The 16,955-nt window shown below is 30.7% G+C and overlaps 4 protein-coding genes across 10 annotated transcripts; 2 read left to right on the top strand and 2 right to left on the bottom strand.

The window, feature by feature from the left end:
- Window positions 1-20: 20 nt before the first annotated feature.
- Cdk12 (Cyclin-dependent kinase 12) lies at window positions 21-11,631 on the bottom strand. Of its 7 annotated transcripts, none has more exons than XM_076327919.1 (12): window positions 11,353-11,631; window positions 9,193-10,519; window positions 7,948-9,083; window positions 7,428-7,855; window positions 7,152-7,348; window positions 6,877-7,081; window positions 6,528-6,796; window positions 6,140-6,313; window positions 1,846-2,152; window positions 1,597-1,717; window positions 1,344-1,526; window positions 21-306 (listed from the first exon to the last, which is right to left on the bottom strand). In XM_076327919.1, exons 2-12 carry the CDS (start codon window positions 10,509-10,511, stop codon window positions 302-304), a joined length of 4,344 nt encoding a protein of 1,447 aa, XP_076184034.1. In that variant the 5' UTR covers window positions 10,512-10,519; window positions 11,353-11,631; the 3' UTR covers window positions 21-301. The 7 variants fall into 7 exon arrangements, 6 of the variants coding, with proteins under 6 accessions (XP_076184034.1, XP_076184031.1, XP_076184032.1 ...); XM_076327916.1 differs by lacking the exon at window positions 21-306 and adding an exon at window positions 10,924-11,095 and having other exon boundaries at window positions 956-1,526; XM_076327917.1 differs by lacking the exon at window positions 21-306 and adding an exon at window positions 10,924-11,095 and having other exon boundaries at window positions 956-1,526; window positions 9,193-10,516.
- An 889-nt stretch (window positions 11,632-12,520) lies between these two features.
- Window positions 12,521-13,259, top strand: Sf3b5 (splicing factor 3B subunit 5). Its single transcript, XM_076304446.1, has 2 exons — window positions 12,521-13,000; window positions 13,170-13,259. The coding sequence occupies exon 1, from the start codon at window positions 12,672-12,674 to the stop codon at window positions 12,927-12,929; it is 258 nt and encodes an 85-aa protein (XP_076160561.1). The 5' UTR covers window positions 12,521-12,671; the 3' UTR covers window positions 12,930-13,000; window positions 13,170-13,259.
- Window positions 12,925-14,944, top strand: Ctu1 (Cytosolic thiouridylase subunit 1). Its single transcript, XM_076304444.1, has 6 exons — window positions 12,925-13,345; window positions 13,454-13,685; window positions 13,754-13,872; window positions 13,943-14,131; window positions 14,216-14,420; window positions 14,499-14,944. Exons 1-6 carry the CDS (start codon window positions 13,298-13,300, stop codon window positions 14,750-14,752), a joined length of 1,047 nt encoding a protein of 348 aa, XP_076160559.1. The 5' UTR covers window positions 12,925-13,297; the 3' UTR covers window positions 14,753-14,944.
- Window positions 14,945-14,965: 21 nt separating this feature from the next.
- Mul1 (mitochondrial E3 ubiquitin protein ligase 1) lies at window positions 14,966-16,765 on the bottom strand. Its single transcript, XM_076304445.1, has 5 exons — window positions 16,475-16,765; window positions 16,112-16,317; window positions 15,842-16,026; window positions 15,548-15,746; window positions 14,966-15,480 (listed from the first exon to the last, which is right to left on the bottom strand). Exons 1-5 carry the CDS (start codon window positions 16,577-16,579, stop codon window positions 15,153-15,155), a joined length of 1,023 nt encoding a protein of 340 aa, XP_076160560.1. The 5' UTR covers window positions 16,580-16,765; the 3' UTR covers window positions 14,966-15,152.
- Between the last annotated feature and the right edge of the window lie 190 nt (window positions 16,766-16,955).

Raw genomic sequence — 16,955 nt, 5'->3', positions numbered from 1 at the left:
TGTTTTTTTCGTACAATTCAATACCCCGTCCTTTTTTCACTTGCCATTAATTAATTCGCTGCATTTTTTATTATGTATATTAGTATCACACCGAACATAGAAACGAACAAATTCAATAAAGGAAAAGATTTATTATTCATTCCCACAACATTGTACTGCTGATCACTTCGCCGAACAAGCGCGTCGCTTCCTTTCGAATTGTAGCGCAATCCGCCATAACACTGTCACAGATTGTATACATCTTGCCGGATAGAAGCACACGTCCTAACCTCATTGTCGTACGCGTTGTGTTGGAACCACTTCAATCTGAAACGTTCGTGAAAGTTGTGTTAATTTTTTTTTATATCTAGTTTTCATGTTATTCAAATTGTTGCTGTTTTAAATATTTTTATTTCAGTTTTCCTTCTATATATAAAAAACCCCTAACTTACATAATTTTAGCCTAATGTTATTAATTTTCAAACATGAATCATAGAATTTCTACCAAAATATTGATGTTTCTCTCATTTCATCCTGAAAAAATTCTCCTATATTCGTGTACGTTTTGTTTCTTTATTATATATCTTGTTAATGTTATGTACATTACATCCTTTAAATACTTGCATAATAAATAAGCATTAACATCTTACATAAAAAAAATCTTATGCAATAAATGAATGTTTAATATGCATCTGATTTAAGTTTCTTTCAAGTACCTTCATTCTTCTTTTTTTTGTGTTACTAACAAACTCATTCATTGTAACAAAACATATCGCTTAACATAAAATCTGTATGTATACCGCTGAATAAGTTAAAAAAATTGTTTCTAAAAAAGATAAAAATGTCTACGTAGACAAAACATTTTTGTTTAACTTTTTTTAAATGTACATACATTTTACATTTTGTTTTTATGTATGTTAATCGATATACATAAGACATTTCTAATGCCAAAAAAAAATCTATACTTGAAGAAACAAAAAAAATATTAAAACCTTTAAAACTCTTACGTCATATGTCGCATGAGTGTGCACTATAAAGAACGTGTTGATATTATTAAAGATACAAGTACTGTATTAAGTAACTGGTCAGATATTAATAATATATCAATTATATACAAGTTATACACCAAATGTGCACTTACAATTATGAACAGATAATAGAGTCTATAAACAACTTGGATGCAGTTGTACTTCCTTGCCTAGTTAATTTAAAAAATAGTAATTTAGACCTTTTTCAACTTTATACAAAACATGGTTTTAGAACGCTGTAAAGAGTCATATATACAAATCATTACGAACTGAATGCTGACTGAGAGGAAGTCGAGGGCAGGAAAAGGTTCTGTGTCAGGCTGGATGCCGGTTTACCTGGGGGTCGGGTGATAGCAGGGGAAGGATTGTAAGTTTCCAAACCATAGCGCGACATGAGCGCCAATAATGCACTGCGAACACCAGCTGTAGCCAGTTGTGACCATCTTCCAGAACTCATTGCATCATCACCAGCATAAACTGCATGAGCATCAAAGTTTCCTGACTGAGATGTATTTGTATCTGAAAAGATCATATTTAAAATAACAATATATTATGCATGTAAAAAGAGATTAAAGGAAATGAAACTCACCTAAAGATGGTGGATTCAGTACAGGAAGATGAGACTCGAGTTGTCCACTTGGTCTTGAATTTGCAGCAAGTCGAAGTTCAGTGTGCAATTCTCCTAACAACTGTACTACTTTTGGGTCACTCTGTAATCATGAATTGTAATACTGAAATTATACAGTCAAAACATCAAAAATACTTAAACTACAGTAATATCAGTCAAGTGAAAATAATGAAAGTTAAATATTTAGAACAACGATCATGAAGTGTTTACCTCATTATCTGATCGAAGTGACATGAGATCATCAACACGAATTGGTTTTCCCTGATTTAAGGCATTTGTGAGAATATTTAACTTTCGAGCAAGACTATCTTCTGCGCATAGTTCTGTTATATGTGAGCCAGGATCTCCCTTAAGTCGTGGTTTAACGGGTGGAGGACTAGCGTAATAATATGATGATGGTGAAACCATAAATGGTCCACTTTGATTAAACAAATTATCTCCCCCATAATGTGATTCCGTACCAAGTCGATTTGAATGGGAATTGTAGCCTGCTTCCATTTTTAAACGTTTGGAAGACCTGAAATCAAGTCAAAAGCATATTTACATAAGAATTATAAAAATTAAACTAAATATTTAAATATTTTCATTAATGTTATGTTGAATGAAATTCATTGAATGCAGGACACATATTTTGATATTAAAACATAATTAGTTAGTAGATATATTTAATAACAAATATTATAAATGTGATTACTATATATTGTGATAAAAATTACATGCTATACTGAAAATTCTTAAATTATCATGAACTTCTACCTTAATTAACTTAAATTATGTTAAAGTAGAGTAAACATTTGTAAAAGTAATAATGCAAAATTAAGCTTATTTTAAAACCATGCCATTATTTTTCAGATAATAAAAATAATAAATTATGTAATATTAAGTGAAATTTTATAATTAGTTAAATGTCACAATTATATACAAATACCCAATAATAACACATTTAATCATGCAAAAGGTACTGTATTTTGTAAAAATGCATATTAAGAAAGCAAAACTACTAAATCAGTACTTTATATGGATATACATGCAATTTAATAGGCAGAGCATATCAAACTTTATTTGTATTCTATGAATTTTATTTTTCACAATTTATTGCATATTCATCATTTATACCTCAATTAGTGACGTAATATAACGAAACAATTTAATAAAGGATCACAAATATTAAGGTCATAATATAACAATTGTTGAATTCATTGCATCCTCAACCTTTTTGCACAAAACGATCAAGCGTTTTATTTTAGTCATAAAGCTCAAGCACATGAATTGTTATATGATACACAAAACCAAGTCTGATGTGAATTATTAAACTGGACACCCTGGGTATAAACATGTATTGTACAGATTTGGAACATTCATTACCTATTTATATTCTTATAAGTGCTATAAAATTTGCCCTCTATCATTCAGCCACAATAACATTATTTCCTGAAACATAATGTTTTACTGATTAGATATTTTGCCAATTTGTACACGCTTATAATTATTCTTGCTTTGTATTCGAAATATTATGCTGCTTTCTACAAATTCCACAATATAATTTATGAATAACACGTTTATTACATACATAATAATTATATGCATAGTAAATCAACTATATACATAACCAAATGCATGTTATCTATATGTTAATTATATGTATATATATAAGTTAAACGGTTATGTATCAAAATACTTTTTACACCAACAACATTATCAACTTATTTTGTATACAGACGATTATACTCTCTACACTTGTGTTTGTTAATTACATAGTAAAAGTAACAGTATATATTTAAAAACTTGAATATAACATGAATTGACTACACAAATGACAGGAATGCATAACAAATTTTTAAATATGTGCTATATAAATAATATTTAAAAATATTTTATTAATACGATTCATAATTCTATTATTTCTGCAAAATATTATTATGTTGTAAATAACTAACTTATATTAAAGAGTAATCATTATGGTATAACAGACTTGCAATTATATTTTAGTTTAAATTTTGTCTAAGTCAACGAAAATTTTTAATATTTTTAAAAAATTATTTAAATGATGGTAATTATAATATATTAATATACAAAGTTAAATTATTGCAAATTATTTTTGTTTTTTGTCAGTATGTTATCCATTAATTTCTTCACATTATTATATATGTATGTTTATTTAGAGCTATATTATACTTGTTATCACTGATTTTTATATAAAGTAGCAAACATGGAAAATATACCTCATTTATTAATATTAATTTAAAAAAATATATAAATTTTTATATTATTATATACAATACTTCTTTTATATTTAATTCGAAGATATTCAATAAATTCATCAGAATTATTTATTGAAAAATATTTATGAAATTTTTATTCCTTAATATTTCAAAGTAGCACATATCACTGACTACATATTAATGAGAACATTAAAGGGTTCCATAAAATGGAACACAAAGTGATGAAAATCATATAATTCATGATGAAACGTTTATTTAGAAATGAACTGCATGAATTTTTCAATCATCCTTTTGTTATCATTTAATGTGATAGTTTCAATTTGAAGAAAAATAAAACACTTTGCCTATCTTATCTCACTGTGTGTGAAATAGAAGTGTCACTGTAACATTAATATGTTATTTATTTTGACACGCTCTACATAAAAATAACAAATATATTAAATATTCGTTTGAACTTATTGTGGAATAAGTAGTAAAGTAACATATACTTTGTAGTCATTTTGGAAGAGTACATCATTGTGTACACTGGTATTCAATTCATTCCCAAGGTCCCAGTGTTCATTGTCAGATATGATTCTCTTAAAGGATTATGGTTACGTAGTTCATAAATTAAAATATAGACACATTGACAGGGGCTAGACAAATTAAACGATAAAATATTTTAATAACATTGGAAATTCATTGTCCATAAAAATGTAGGGCAAATGCCTTTGGACATTAGTAAATATTTTATATTACAGTAATTCAATAGTATTTTACATTATGACGATAATACATTAGATTTGTCTAAATTCCAAATTTCATTATAAGAATGGCATCAATACAAAATACATGCAAAAACATGAGAATATTTAACAGATATCAAAAACTGCCATTCGTATATTGAAACTTACGATAATTATCTACTATACAGAATAACGAACTATAACACAGTTGCGGAAATTTGACCAATTAAAATATACCTAATCTATAAATGTGACTGTTTAAATAAACTGAATTAACGTAAATAAAATGAATTATCGATGGGGATGGCCGCGACATTAATATTTGCGTATTACATTCACATTTTAGTCTTGGCTCCTTGCATTCCACGTCTTCATCTTCCAACAGCTTCTTCTTTGTATCCATTCGACCTATTTACACTCCAAGACTTTACACATTATAAAGATCATCTACTTGTTCACATCATTTCCTCATTCGTTTCATGTATCGTTTCATGCGCTTGTAGGTATTTCAATCTGATAGTTTAATATGAAAATTAACAATATAAAATTCCAGTAACTCTGATCTCTTTTTATTTACAATTGTATAACCTACTACTGTTTTCATTTATTTTGTTGTTTAATGGTTCATCATTCAATGGTGAATATTTCATAGATATATATGTATCATTCATACAATTGTGGATATTAATAATTATATGCATATACATGTAAATCATGTAACTGCATATACTGATTTTAAAATAAAATTGTACATATGTGCAATCTTTTTACATACACAAATATGTTGTCATATATGCATATGTATGTTCGCGTATTCATGAATGGCAAATATGTACATACTTATTTACTTTTGGTCATGATATTCTCAGACGTGAAGAGTGTAATTTTCAAGCTCATATGATTAAATTTCTAAGGCAATCAATTAAACTGGATCGCAATAGGAGATGCTCGTTTTCCTTTCGCATAAATGCCTATAATATCCTTCAAACCTAATAATATTTTATATCACTTTGAAACAAATTACTAATATAGTGTTGCGATGATTAATAGTATTATAATTTATTCCAGTTACTAATATATACTATTCTAGTGTTTGAAGATGCAGCCACGTAAAAAGTGTTATAATATATTTTGCCATGACAAACATGTGGCCGTAAATTTTGTATTTCTTTGATACATGCGTTCAAATGAAGTATTAAAACATAATCTTTGTAGCAAACCCAAGAAAAGAGAACGATGTTGTACATTTTCGTATCTCTATATTCCATTGTTCTGCACTATAGCCATCGTCGTGTTTGAACGACTGCGAATAAAACTAAAATTAACTTATTTATCCATTATTGAAAGTCGCATGCAAACGAACGATGAAAATAAGATACTACAACAGTTATGTCTTCATTCTTTAAATGATATTCCTATAACAACGCACTCTGCTAAGAAAATAAATGCCAAGCACAACTGCAGTACACAGCCATCTACGTGTGTAAGCAATTAGTATCTGGTCAGTACTGGATCGCGTCCCAGTTTGTGCGAATATGTCTCTCTACGGCTACTCACCCCCCGACATCCGATAGATCTTCAATAGCCTTATGGGGACCTCCTTTATTTGGAAGAGGAAGAAGAGGTATCTTTCCTGCAGAGCTCTCTTGTTGTTCTCGTAACTGTCGTCTTCGTTTTTTGCTCCAGAGCTCATGACAGTCTTGCCAAGTAGGAAGCTGAGGTGCTGGCATCCTAATATATTATATAAAAGATGTAGATTTTTATAAATGGGTAATAATTAAAGACATCAAAAAACTACGAAGAAAATAAACCTTGTAGTTTCAACAGTTTTGTTCGATTATATTCCAATATGAATTAAAAAAATAGATATAATTTTATCTTATAACTGTGTAACTGAAAGAATGTTCCCTTTATAAGCATATTGGAATACAAAAAGAAAACATACTGCTCGGGTTGAACATTTTTCAGCCAAGCACTTTTAAGTGCGTCAGCAGCCGTTATTCGTTTTTCAGGATCTAATTCCAACATTTTATCTAAAAGATCCAAAGCTGGTGTTGGCATAAAAGAGAAATCTTCTCGTAAGCGTCTTCTATGTGATTTTTTTGGCTTGAGTGTATGCCACAATGGCAATTTTATCACAGAAGGCCAAACGGCAGGAGTCGGTGTACCACAGACTCTCGAAATCATCTCCAATTGCATCATCTCTACATTCGCCTAATTAACAGAATTACATAATTATACACAATATAATAATTTCTCTATCAATCGTTTTTATTTGTCGCTATTTTTCTTACCTGAAATAGCGGTTTCTTCGAAAATAATTCTCCTAGAATACAACCACAACTCCATACATCTATTGCAGGCCCATAACGTTCTTCACCTAATAATAATTCAGGTGGTCTATACCACAATGTAATTACTTTGTTTGTGTAAGGACGCTGTCTATCTTCAGCATTGTAAAGTCTTGCAAGTCCAAAATCAGCTAGCTTGACTTCCCCTCTATGAAAATTATACGATTAGAGTGTATAACTAAATATATAATTTATTGTCTGTAAAATAATTTACATACTTGTTATTCATCAATATGTTTGAACACTTAATGTCTCTGTGTAAAAAGTTTTTACTATGGCAGTAATTTAACCCATCTAATAATTGCTTCATAATGCTTGCATTATTCATTTCATTGAAGTCGACCATCCCAGATTCTAAGAGACCCATTAAATCATGATCCATATATTCAAACACAAGATAGAATGAACCTTTGTCCTATGAAAAGTAAAGTAGAATATCGTTTACATTTAATAAATTACTTTTGTTTGGCACATTATGTATTCTAATGCCATACCTTTCTAAAGTCTAAGGCATCTTGTTTATCTGTGACAATTTCCCTTAAGTTGACAATATTTTTGTGATTAAGTTGTCGCAAAATTTTGATTTCACGTACTGCTGTAATGGGAAATCCTTCTTTTTCGTTTTCTAAGCGAACTTTCTTCAATGCAACAAGCACGCCAGCTCGTTTATCTTGAGCTTTATAAACTTGTCCATAAGTACCCTCCCCTATCTGGGCTATTACTTCAAATACATCAACACAGCGTTCTCCCCAATCTTTGCCACCTGACGCGGACATGGGAGTATGACAGTTTCTTGAACCTCTACGTTTCAAGATTTTTGGTCTCTTTAACTTCGGTTTTGGTGGAACACGCTCGACTTTCGTACGTGGCGGTGTTGCATTTGGATCATCTTCACCGCTTAAATCTTCTGATCCAGGAACAACTAAAAATTAAATAATAATAAAGGAAATATTATTTCGATAATTTTGAAATTATTTACATTGACGTGAAGTAATCTAAGAATCATCAACTTACCCGGTGGCATAGGTAAATCTTTAATACCCTTCTTTTGTGGAGGCTTTGGAGTTGAAGCTGGAAATTTCATTTGCGCCTTGCTAGGTGGACTTGGAGATCGACTTGGCGGTGAGTCTATACTCTCCAAATCATTTTGATTAATTCCAGGTGGCAATGGTAATCGTGACAAACTTTTTGTCTTAAATGCCACAATAGGAGGTTTAGGAGGATCTACTGACTTAAGAGGAACTAAATTGTTAGGCGGATTAAATTTAGACATAGCCGTATTTGGCGCTGGAACTGGAATTGGTATAGGTGGTGGTGGAACAGATAAATTTGGGAGAACAGGTACTGGTACAGGAATAGGCACTGGTATAGATGCTTGTGATAAACCTGATGCATTCGCGGGCTCAGATTGCGGCAAAGGTGGTGCTTGTACCTTTGTGACAGTTGGAAAGCTTGGGCTATTTGTAACAGTCATTGGACAATTATTAGAAGTAGTTATTGTAGGTGAAGTATATACAATTGTTGAAGGTTGATTAGCTCCAGGCATTAAATTTGATGCACTGACAGATTGTGTTATTGGCAATGGTGGTGTTTTTCCTGCAATTCCACTATCGTCTGACACTGGTACAGGAATATCCACAACATCAACAGATTTCATACTTTCATTTGGTATTTTTAATTGTTCTTTATGATTCACATATTTATCTTTATTGTCAGTGGAAGTTTTATTTTCAGAAGATGTATTGCTAGCATCTTTGTCATCAGTACCTTCTATAATTTGAACTTCATCCTGATTAACAGCCTTTTCTTTAGCTGCCTGTAACTTTTTGTACGCTAATTCTCTCATATTTCTATCTTTTACGAGCTCAGCAAATAAGCTAGTTTCACTAATTTTCGCTTGTACTCTAAGATTTCTTGCTGTGATGCTTGATGGACTTCTTGCTCTCGATCTATGGGGAGAAGGAGAAGGTATTCTTGAAGGGCGAGGACTCTTTGATTTATGTTTTCTCGTCGATTTGTGAGTCTTGCTAGGAGATCGAGATTTCTTTGGAGTACGACTTCGTCTACGTGAACGCGATCTTGAGCGCGATTGAACCTTTCGCCATCTTCCAGGACTTCGAGATCGTGAACGAGAAAGAGGTAAATGCAACCTAATAAATAAATTATCCTTTTTACATCAGAAAGACAACCAATTTCAAATTACTGTAACTCAATTTAATTATTTACTTAAATTTATTTATAACATATAATATACAATACCTGCTTCCAGTAGGACTTCTAGTTGGTCTTGACTTTCTTTTATCTCGTCTATCTTTTTCATGATGTCTATGTCGTCGATCAGATTCGTCTCGTCTTCTACGTTTACTCGAAGGTGGAGAATTAACAGGATCTCCTCTACGTCGATGACTTACAGGACTTGGACTAAATTCTCGCCGTCTTGTAGATGGACTAGGACTATGCCTAAGTCTGTGCACCATTGGACTTGGACTAAAATCTCTTCTCCTTGTTGGGCTATGGTCCCTTCGTCTTGATGGTGGACTAGGACTATGAGGCCTCCTACGACTTGAACTAATAGTGGGGCCAGGACTAACACTACTACGTCGAGTATGAATACTAGGACTATGTTTTTGCCTTTCAGGAGTATGTTTTATTGTAGATAAACCTGCTTTATTACTCTCTGGTGTTGTTGTTCTTGGTGGTAACAAAGGGGTGTGTGGAGATTCTGTTGGTCTTGGAGGAAGAGGTGGAGGAGTTACATTTCGAGGTTGCCTAGTCATTTCAAGTTCTACATCACTTAAACATCTTTGCTCTTGAGGTGTTGCAGGTGATATTGGAGAAGTACTATCTTTTAATGGTAAAGGCGGAGACTCGGACCAATTTCCAACTGGTTTTTCATGTTCTGGACTTATAATTATTTCATCTGCAATGCGATGTGGACTCAAACTATGAGAATGTCTCTTAGACTTCCGTTTTTTCTTCTTTCCAGAACTAGGTGAGGGACTAAGGCTTCGTTTCTTTTTCTTATCCCGCTTGTGTTTCTTCTCTTTTCTTCTTGCATATCGTCTGGATTCTTCTTCATATTCAGGCGTTCCACCATGCATTGCTGAAGGTTGCTGCTCATTTGGTGAATAATGTCTACCAGAGTGCCTGTGTTGAACTGGTGGAGACGGTGAGAGACTAATAGGTGATACTCCAAGAGCACGCACTGGACTCCCGCCATAATAACGCCTCTGTAAAACTGTTTCAGGTACTTCTCCGTCTGTGTAGCTATTACCCCTACTATCTTCTGACTGAATTTCTCCTGCTTCTGGTTCAGATAAATCTTCACTACTCACATCTGAGTATTCAACCAAAGGTTTAACAATGGAAGAAGCTACAGTTGGGACATTTTCTACGGATTTATCTCGTGACCTCTTTTTCTTCTTTTTCCCAGAACTCTTGCTTTTTCCATGCCTCCTGTGTTTTTTATCAGATCCTTCAAAACTATGACGATTTATATCACTGCTTGTACTACCTCGTCTGCGTGATCGAAATCTTCCATTACGTTCAGCTCGTTCAATATCACGACTGCTAGGCATGTCACCTACTAAAATGAAAAAAATGTTAATATACAAAGACAAGCTACAGTATTTTTATTTCATTATTATATTAGGTTATGTGTTCATACACAAATTTAAAATACTGTTTGTACAGTTCACAAGTTTATGTGTCTAGATGTGTTTAGGTCATTTGTTCTCAGAGAAAAAAAGAAATATATAAATTTAAATATTTATGAATAAGTAGAATTACTATGTATGTACAAATATAATTGCTTACTTACACAAAGAATATAAAAATACTAGAAAAATAATGAAATCAAACTTAAAAATATAAATATCCACTTGCAATGAGTTAGTAGAACATAAAATATCATTAAAAATTAGCATTGAACCAATTTCAAAAACAACTGCAAATTTAATTTATAAAGGATCAGATATTTTTAATACTTACCTTAACATAAATTGGTATAAACAGTTTTATAATTATTTCTGTTCTCTTCAATACTTTGATACTGATCGTCATGGATATACATACATACATAACAATACGCACATGTAAGAACCACACGAACACAACCATGTATAGTTTAGTCGACGTAACAATATTCTCGAAGAGTATGATTCTTTAATAAATATAAGAAAAAACGGTAAATTTCATTAAACTACGATATTTTTTTAGTAAAAGTAAAAGAATGTATTGAATATAAAACTATGACTCGTTGGTTTAAAGAATATTTTATAGAAAAGAATTTTTCGGTCGACCTAACGTAGCCGCCATTGTTAACGACTGGGTGGCAAGGGAGTTGCCCAGTTTTCATAAAAGAAAGTTATTTACCATTTTTTAAAGATTCCTAAGTCAATGATCGATATTAGTACTCACGTGCAATATAAATCTTGTGATATCACGCTGAATGTTGGGTTCCTTTGCATTGAGCTGGTCCAACGTAGCGATGAGTGTAATGGTTACGTTCGTTGCTCGGTAAACAGTTTCAACACATATTTCGTAGGCCACGAGTAAAATTTGATAAAAATTAATAGCTATCGTAACAATTAAGTGTTCAGGCAATCATATTTTTATAGTTTTACTAGCCGATGCATCATATCTCATGAATTTTCTTTGGATTGTATTTGGCTTTCTCATAAAGGTAGCTCAGTAAGTAGAAGCCATTAACCATTAGCACGTCATTATTGTCTGACGTAACAAGCGGCTAGTGCTGCACTCTTACGGCTAAATATAGAATAACAGAAATTGTGGAATAATCTTAAATATTATTCTACTAGATACAATTGGTTGAACTAAATTTACGCAATATAATATAAACATTCTACTATCAAATGTTTATTAACGAATATAAATATGATAAATATAAACAAAGCATATAATATGTTTTCATAAACTTTTATTTGTTATACCTTTAAATTAAGTTTGAAACGAAATTAGAATTTACATATTTTATTTTAAATATCTTATATTAATATTAATTTTTTTAATATCACTCTTTATCAACAATATTACTTAATTATGAATACATGCTATACATAAATTGGAATAGTCTACCCTGTGTTTAATTCTATTGGTTTACTGCATCTTTAACCAGGAGTGTATAACAGGTTTGACGTATAGCGGGTCAAAACACAAAATAATTTAAAAAATAGTTATAAAACCAATGGCTGACCTTACATTAGAAAATGATTAAAAGTGTTAGAGCCTTTAAATTAAGATTGACCATTATGCATTAATAGTAACTTCTATAAATTTGATTACAATTGTACCTGTTCAAAACATAGCCTACGGCTTTTTTTAGTCCTACATAGTCACATGGTTTTGTTCGTACATAGTCCATGAGTTAAATTCAGTATAAATACCGTTTAAAGAGAAAATTCTTTAAATTTATATCTATATAATATATTTAAAGACGTCTTTATACATTTGAAATTTTATTAAGAGTTTTCTATTTAGTATATCATAATTTACATTACAATTTATTTTATTATTGATACATGAAAATTCTGCATTATGCAGCCAACTGACTAGAACGCTCCCTATTCTGATTTACCGGTTTATTCATGATGCAATGAATTATTTTCTTCTGCGATTGAATTGAAGAACGAAAAATAGGACTAAACGTGATAAGAATCAGAAGTAATATTTAAATTTTATATCGTGCATTTGTGTTAATTGTCATATAAAAACAAAGCATGGGGGAACGTTACAATATCCACAGTCAGTTGGAGCATTTACAATCGAAATACATTGGCACAGGCCATGCTGATACAACAAAGTTTGAGTGGCTTGTGAATCAGCATCGTGACTCTTGCAGTTCTTATATGGGACACTATGATTTATTAAACTTCTTTGCTATAGCTGAGAACGAAGCAAAAGCACGTGTACGATTTAATCTTATGGAAAAAATGCTGCAACCTTGTGGTCCACCTCCAGAAAAACCAGAAGATTAAAGAGTTCTATGAAAAATGTGTTTTGTACATGCGAGTGATTAACAATATCTTATTTTTGTTTTATAAATTAGGTGATTTCAATAATTTTTGAATTGAACAAATGATAAGTGTATTTGATTTAATTACAATTGAAGTCATTTTTACGTGCACAAAGAAATGAAGTATTTTTATTAACGAGATTTTATTATAACCTTTTCATAAACTTAATCATATATTAACCGTATGTTTGCTTTAACAAAGATAAAAAGGAGATATTTTAAGCAAATAAAAATAAGAACTTTTTAAGTTATCATTGAGATTTGATTGTGAACATTTGTGACCTATGTGAAACGAGAAAAATATAGTAAACTCATAATTTTACAATCAAAATGCCAATTCCATGTTCAACAAATTGTGGGAAAGATGCTATTCTCAAAGTAAATTACATAATTATTTTAATTTGTAAACATAAATTTGATTAAGGATGCTATATAATAACAAAATTATATAATAAAACACTAGTAAAATAAAATATTTAATTGCAGAGACCTAAAACTGGACATACTTTGTGTAAAGACTGTTTTTTCTCAGCCTTTGAAACTGAAATTCATAACACTATTGTAACAGGAAAATTGTTTAAGCCAGGTGATAAAGTTGCTATTGGAGTATCAGGAGGAAAAGATTCAACAGTACTTGCATATGTTTTAAAAACCTTGAATGAGCGATATCAATATGGAATTAAGCTGTTTCTTTTATCAATTGACGAAGGAATTACTGGTATTATGGTAAAAAATTATGTTATAGAATTTAAGAGACAAGTTTCTAAGAAATGTATAATATTCTAGGATACAGAGATGATAGCTTAAAGACTGTTCAACAAAACAAGGATGACTATGGTTTACCACTCAAAATATTATCTTATAAAGAATTATATGGTTGGACTATGGATGAAATTGTAGCAGAGGTATAAATATATGTTATAATTTTTTACTAAAATTACTTATATTTAATATTTAATACTTATTTTACTTTAGATAGGTAAAAAGAATAATTGTACATTCTGTGGTGTTTTCCGAAGACAAGCACTAGATAGAGGCGCCGCTCTGTTGGCTGTAGACTGTATTGCGACAGGTCATAATGCTGATGATATAGCAGAAACAATTCTTATGAATATTTTACGAGGTGATATTGCAAGGCTACAGAGATGCACTTCAGTTATTACTGTAAGAGTCTCTTTTAAATAAAAAATTATGAAATATATCTATTACTCATATGGATTAATAATGAATATTTTCGTTACTATACAGGCAGGAGCAGATTGTATCAAACGATGTAAACCACTTAAATATGCTTATGAGAAAGAAATAGTCATGTATGCATATTTCAAACGTTTGGTATATTTTTCAACTGAATGTGTATTTGCACCAAATGCCTATAGAGGATATGCAAGGACATTTCTTAAAGATCTAGAAAAAACTAGACCTTCATCTATATTGGATATAATTTATTCAGGTAAGTAAAATTTTGAAGTAATTATATTTTTGAATCTACTATCAATGTCTAATGTATAATTCATATAATTTGTTGTAGGAGAAACATTACAAGTGAAGGATAATATTAAAATGCCTGAACGAAGGAACTGTTCACGCTGTGGATTTGTTTCAAGTCAAGAAATATGTAAAGCTTGCATTATGTTAGAAGGTTTAAATAGAGGTTTACCAAAACTTGGCGTGGGAAAGTCGAATAAAATTAAACGAATGATGAATTCAGTTGCTAATGTTAGAAATGAAAATGATAAAAATAAGAATGATGATAAAAATAAAACTCGAAATTTGGAGTTTTAACGTTTTTATAGATATTCAAATCTATTAGCATAAATACTTATATACAATACTAAATGAAAATAAATGAAAAGTTATTAAATGATAAAGGTTTTTAAAATTGTGCTAAGTTTTGGATTATTATTAATAACTTAATAAATTATTGTTTATTATAATAATTTAGCAAACATCCTTTGCCACTTGTATAACAAGTATTTTCAATTAAAACAAACTGTATTATATTCGATCACTTCTACTAATTACATTTTATTGTAAAAAGTTACATCCTTGAAATTTCAGATTCGATTTTTTTTTTTATTTATATGCACAACTTCATTATTTATTGTTTTGAAAAAATTCTTCTTCAACCAATAACAATCACTTCTTTGAAAAGTATTTGAAAAATATCATTTTTTCGCAAATTTCAGATTATATATGCGGCAGTTTTTTGTGTAATTTTTGTTCTACAAACAGGGCAATAATCGGTAATATCATCAGCACAATCTTCACATATGCAGACATGTCCACAAGGAAGAAGAATAATTTCACGGGGATTTGTGCGACAAACAACGCACAACTGATCTTCTCTAAGATCAATATCTCTTACTCTTTGTCTTCTTTCTTTACGAGATGCAGCAAGAGATTGTTTCAACTCCTCTGCCATTCTCTGTTCTGTTTTATCTTTCCAATAGCGTCGAAATACTATTCCACCAATTAGTAAACCAATTGCACCAAACATAAAACATAACAATCTGAAACACCATAATGGCATGAAAAACATTATACTTATGTATTATAAGAGGTATACATTTAACTAACCTGTATGTTTTTTTATGGTCATCTAATTTTCGAAGTAAAGAAGTAATTGACATGCTTGTTAAATAAAATGGAGCACCATTTAATGGTGGTTGCAGCGTAAGTGTTTTAGATTTGGTTCTTGTTAATTCACCTATACCTGTAATAACTGCACCTTCACGAAGTAGTTCTTCAGTAGATTGCAAACCACGCTGACGTATACCTAACATTAATAATAAATTATAATCTTGCAATTTTATTAAATATTTTACGAAGCATGTTTATTATAATGAACAGTTAATAAACTGAATCTTGTACCTGTAAAGAAACCCCATAAGTGATCTGCAATTGATGACGCGCTAGGTTCAAAAGTGTTCGATACCACATCCATATCTAAAATATCTGCTGATAATGGTTCTAATACTTCTATTGAATAAGACCCTTTTTGTAAAACAAATGGTACAGTATTACATACTTTTTGAACTGTGCGCTCCTGGTCTGACCTATATATAAGGAAATAAAACAATTCTTGATTTTATAAATACACGATTTTCATTATACTTTATTACAACTAAAAGTTTAATATACCAAAAGCCAGCAGTACTTCTAGTTACGACATGTTCCTTAATTTTAAGCTTTTGTATAACACCAGTTATTTTTCTATTATTGATGCTGGTTAATGGCTCTCCTAAGGGTTTTACAATACCCCTAATGGCTATGTAGTCTATTTTAGAATCAGGACTTTTATCCACAAGGTCTCCCAATTGAGGACCGATTTCGTAAAGCTCTGTATCCTGTGGAGAAACTAAACGTTTTCAGGTATTTTTAAACATTACACACATTATTATAAGAACTGATAACATCTTTGTTAGATAATTCTGCTGACTAAAAAATAATAAACCTATATATGATTAAATAAACAATAATCTTAATAATAAATATCTCGTTTACCTTGACTGCTGTAAGTGCATTCTTACAGTGAAAGAATTGTTTCAAACAAATACTAAAAATGATACTGTCAATTCCGAGAGCTACTATTTCACCTAAATAATCCATGATTAGGTTATATTTTTAAGAATCACAGATAAATTACTGTCCATTTTTAGTATTTATATTGACTCTTATGCAATCTATTCGATTCCATTTCAATAATATTCTAAAACTTAAAATGTGTAATTTTTTATAAAAGAAAAACCTAAAAAAATTGTACTTGTAACCGGTTGTAACTAATGTAAGAACCAATTACAAACGTAACGTTGTCAGAACTGTTGAATTATGTGATATAACTAAATTAAAATCGTTTTACTAAGTTGGTTAACCTGAATGCATGGTTAAAACTTTTCCGGTATTCGCTTATTGAGATCTTATTTTTTCAAAATTTGAAACATGTTTTAAGTGTTAGCCCAAAAGCCTGATTTAGCCCAATTCGGAA

This window comes from Ptiloglossa arizonensis, chromosome 2 (assembly GCF_051014685.1).
Source record: "Ptiloglossa arizonensis isolate GNS036 chromosome 2, iyPtiAriz1_principal, whole genome shotgun sequence".
NCBI classification, from domain to species: domain Eukaryota; kingdom Metazoa; phylum Arthropoda; class Insecta; order Hymenoptera; family Colletidae; genus Ptiloglossa; species Ptiloglossa arizonensis.
This window is presented reverse-complemented; position numbering and strand designations above follow the sequence as displayed.

Excerpts from the sequence above, each read along its gene's own strand:
- Sf3b5 (XM_076304446.1), top strand. The coding sequence starts at position 12,672 with ATGGGGGAACGTTACAATATCCACAGTCAGTTGGAGCATTTACAATCG.
- Cdk12 (XM_076327916.1), bottom strand. The coding sequence starts at position 10,511 with ATGCCTAGCAGTCGTGATATTGAACGAGCTGAACGTAATGGAAGATTT. Across the intron at positions 7,349-7,427 it reads ATGCCTTAGACTTTAGAAAG|GACAAAGGTTCATTCTATCT; the intron begins GTATGGCATTAG and ends TACTTTTCATAG. Across the intron at positions 7,082-7,151 it reads AACATATTGATGAATAACAA|AGGGGAAGTCAAGCTAGCTG; the intron begins GTATGTAAATTA and ends TAATTTTCATAG.
- Ctu1 (XM_076304444.1), top strand. The coding sequence starts at position 13,298 with ATGCCAATTCCATGTTCAACAAATTGTGGGAAAGATGCTATTCTCAAA. Across the intron at positions 13,346-13,453 it reads GGAAAGATGCTATTCTCAAA|AGACCTAAAACTGGACATAC; the intron begins GTAAATTACATA and ends ATTTAATTGCAG. Across the intron at positions 14,132-14,215 it reads GATGCACTTCAGTTATTACT|GCAGGAGCAGATTGTATCAA; the intron begins GTAAGAGTCTCT and ends GTTACTATACAG.
- Mul1 (XM_076304445.1), bottom strand. The coding sequence starts at position 16,579 with ATGGATTATTTAGGTGAAATAGTAGCTCTCGGAATTGACAGTATCATT. Across the intron at positions 16,027-16,111 it reads AGAAGTACTGCTGGCTTTTG|GTCAGACCAGGAGCGCACAG; the intron begins GTATATTAAACT and ends CCTTATATATAG. Across the intron at positions 15,747-15,841 it reads CTTATGGGGTTTCTTTACAG|GTATACGTCAGCGTGGTTTG; the intron begins GTACAAGATTCA and ends TATTAATGTTAG.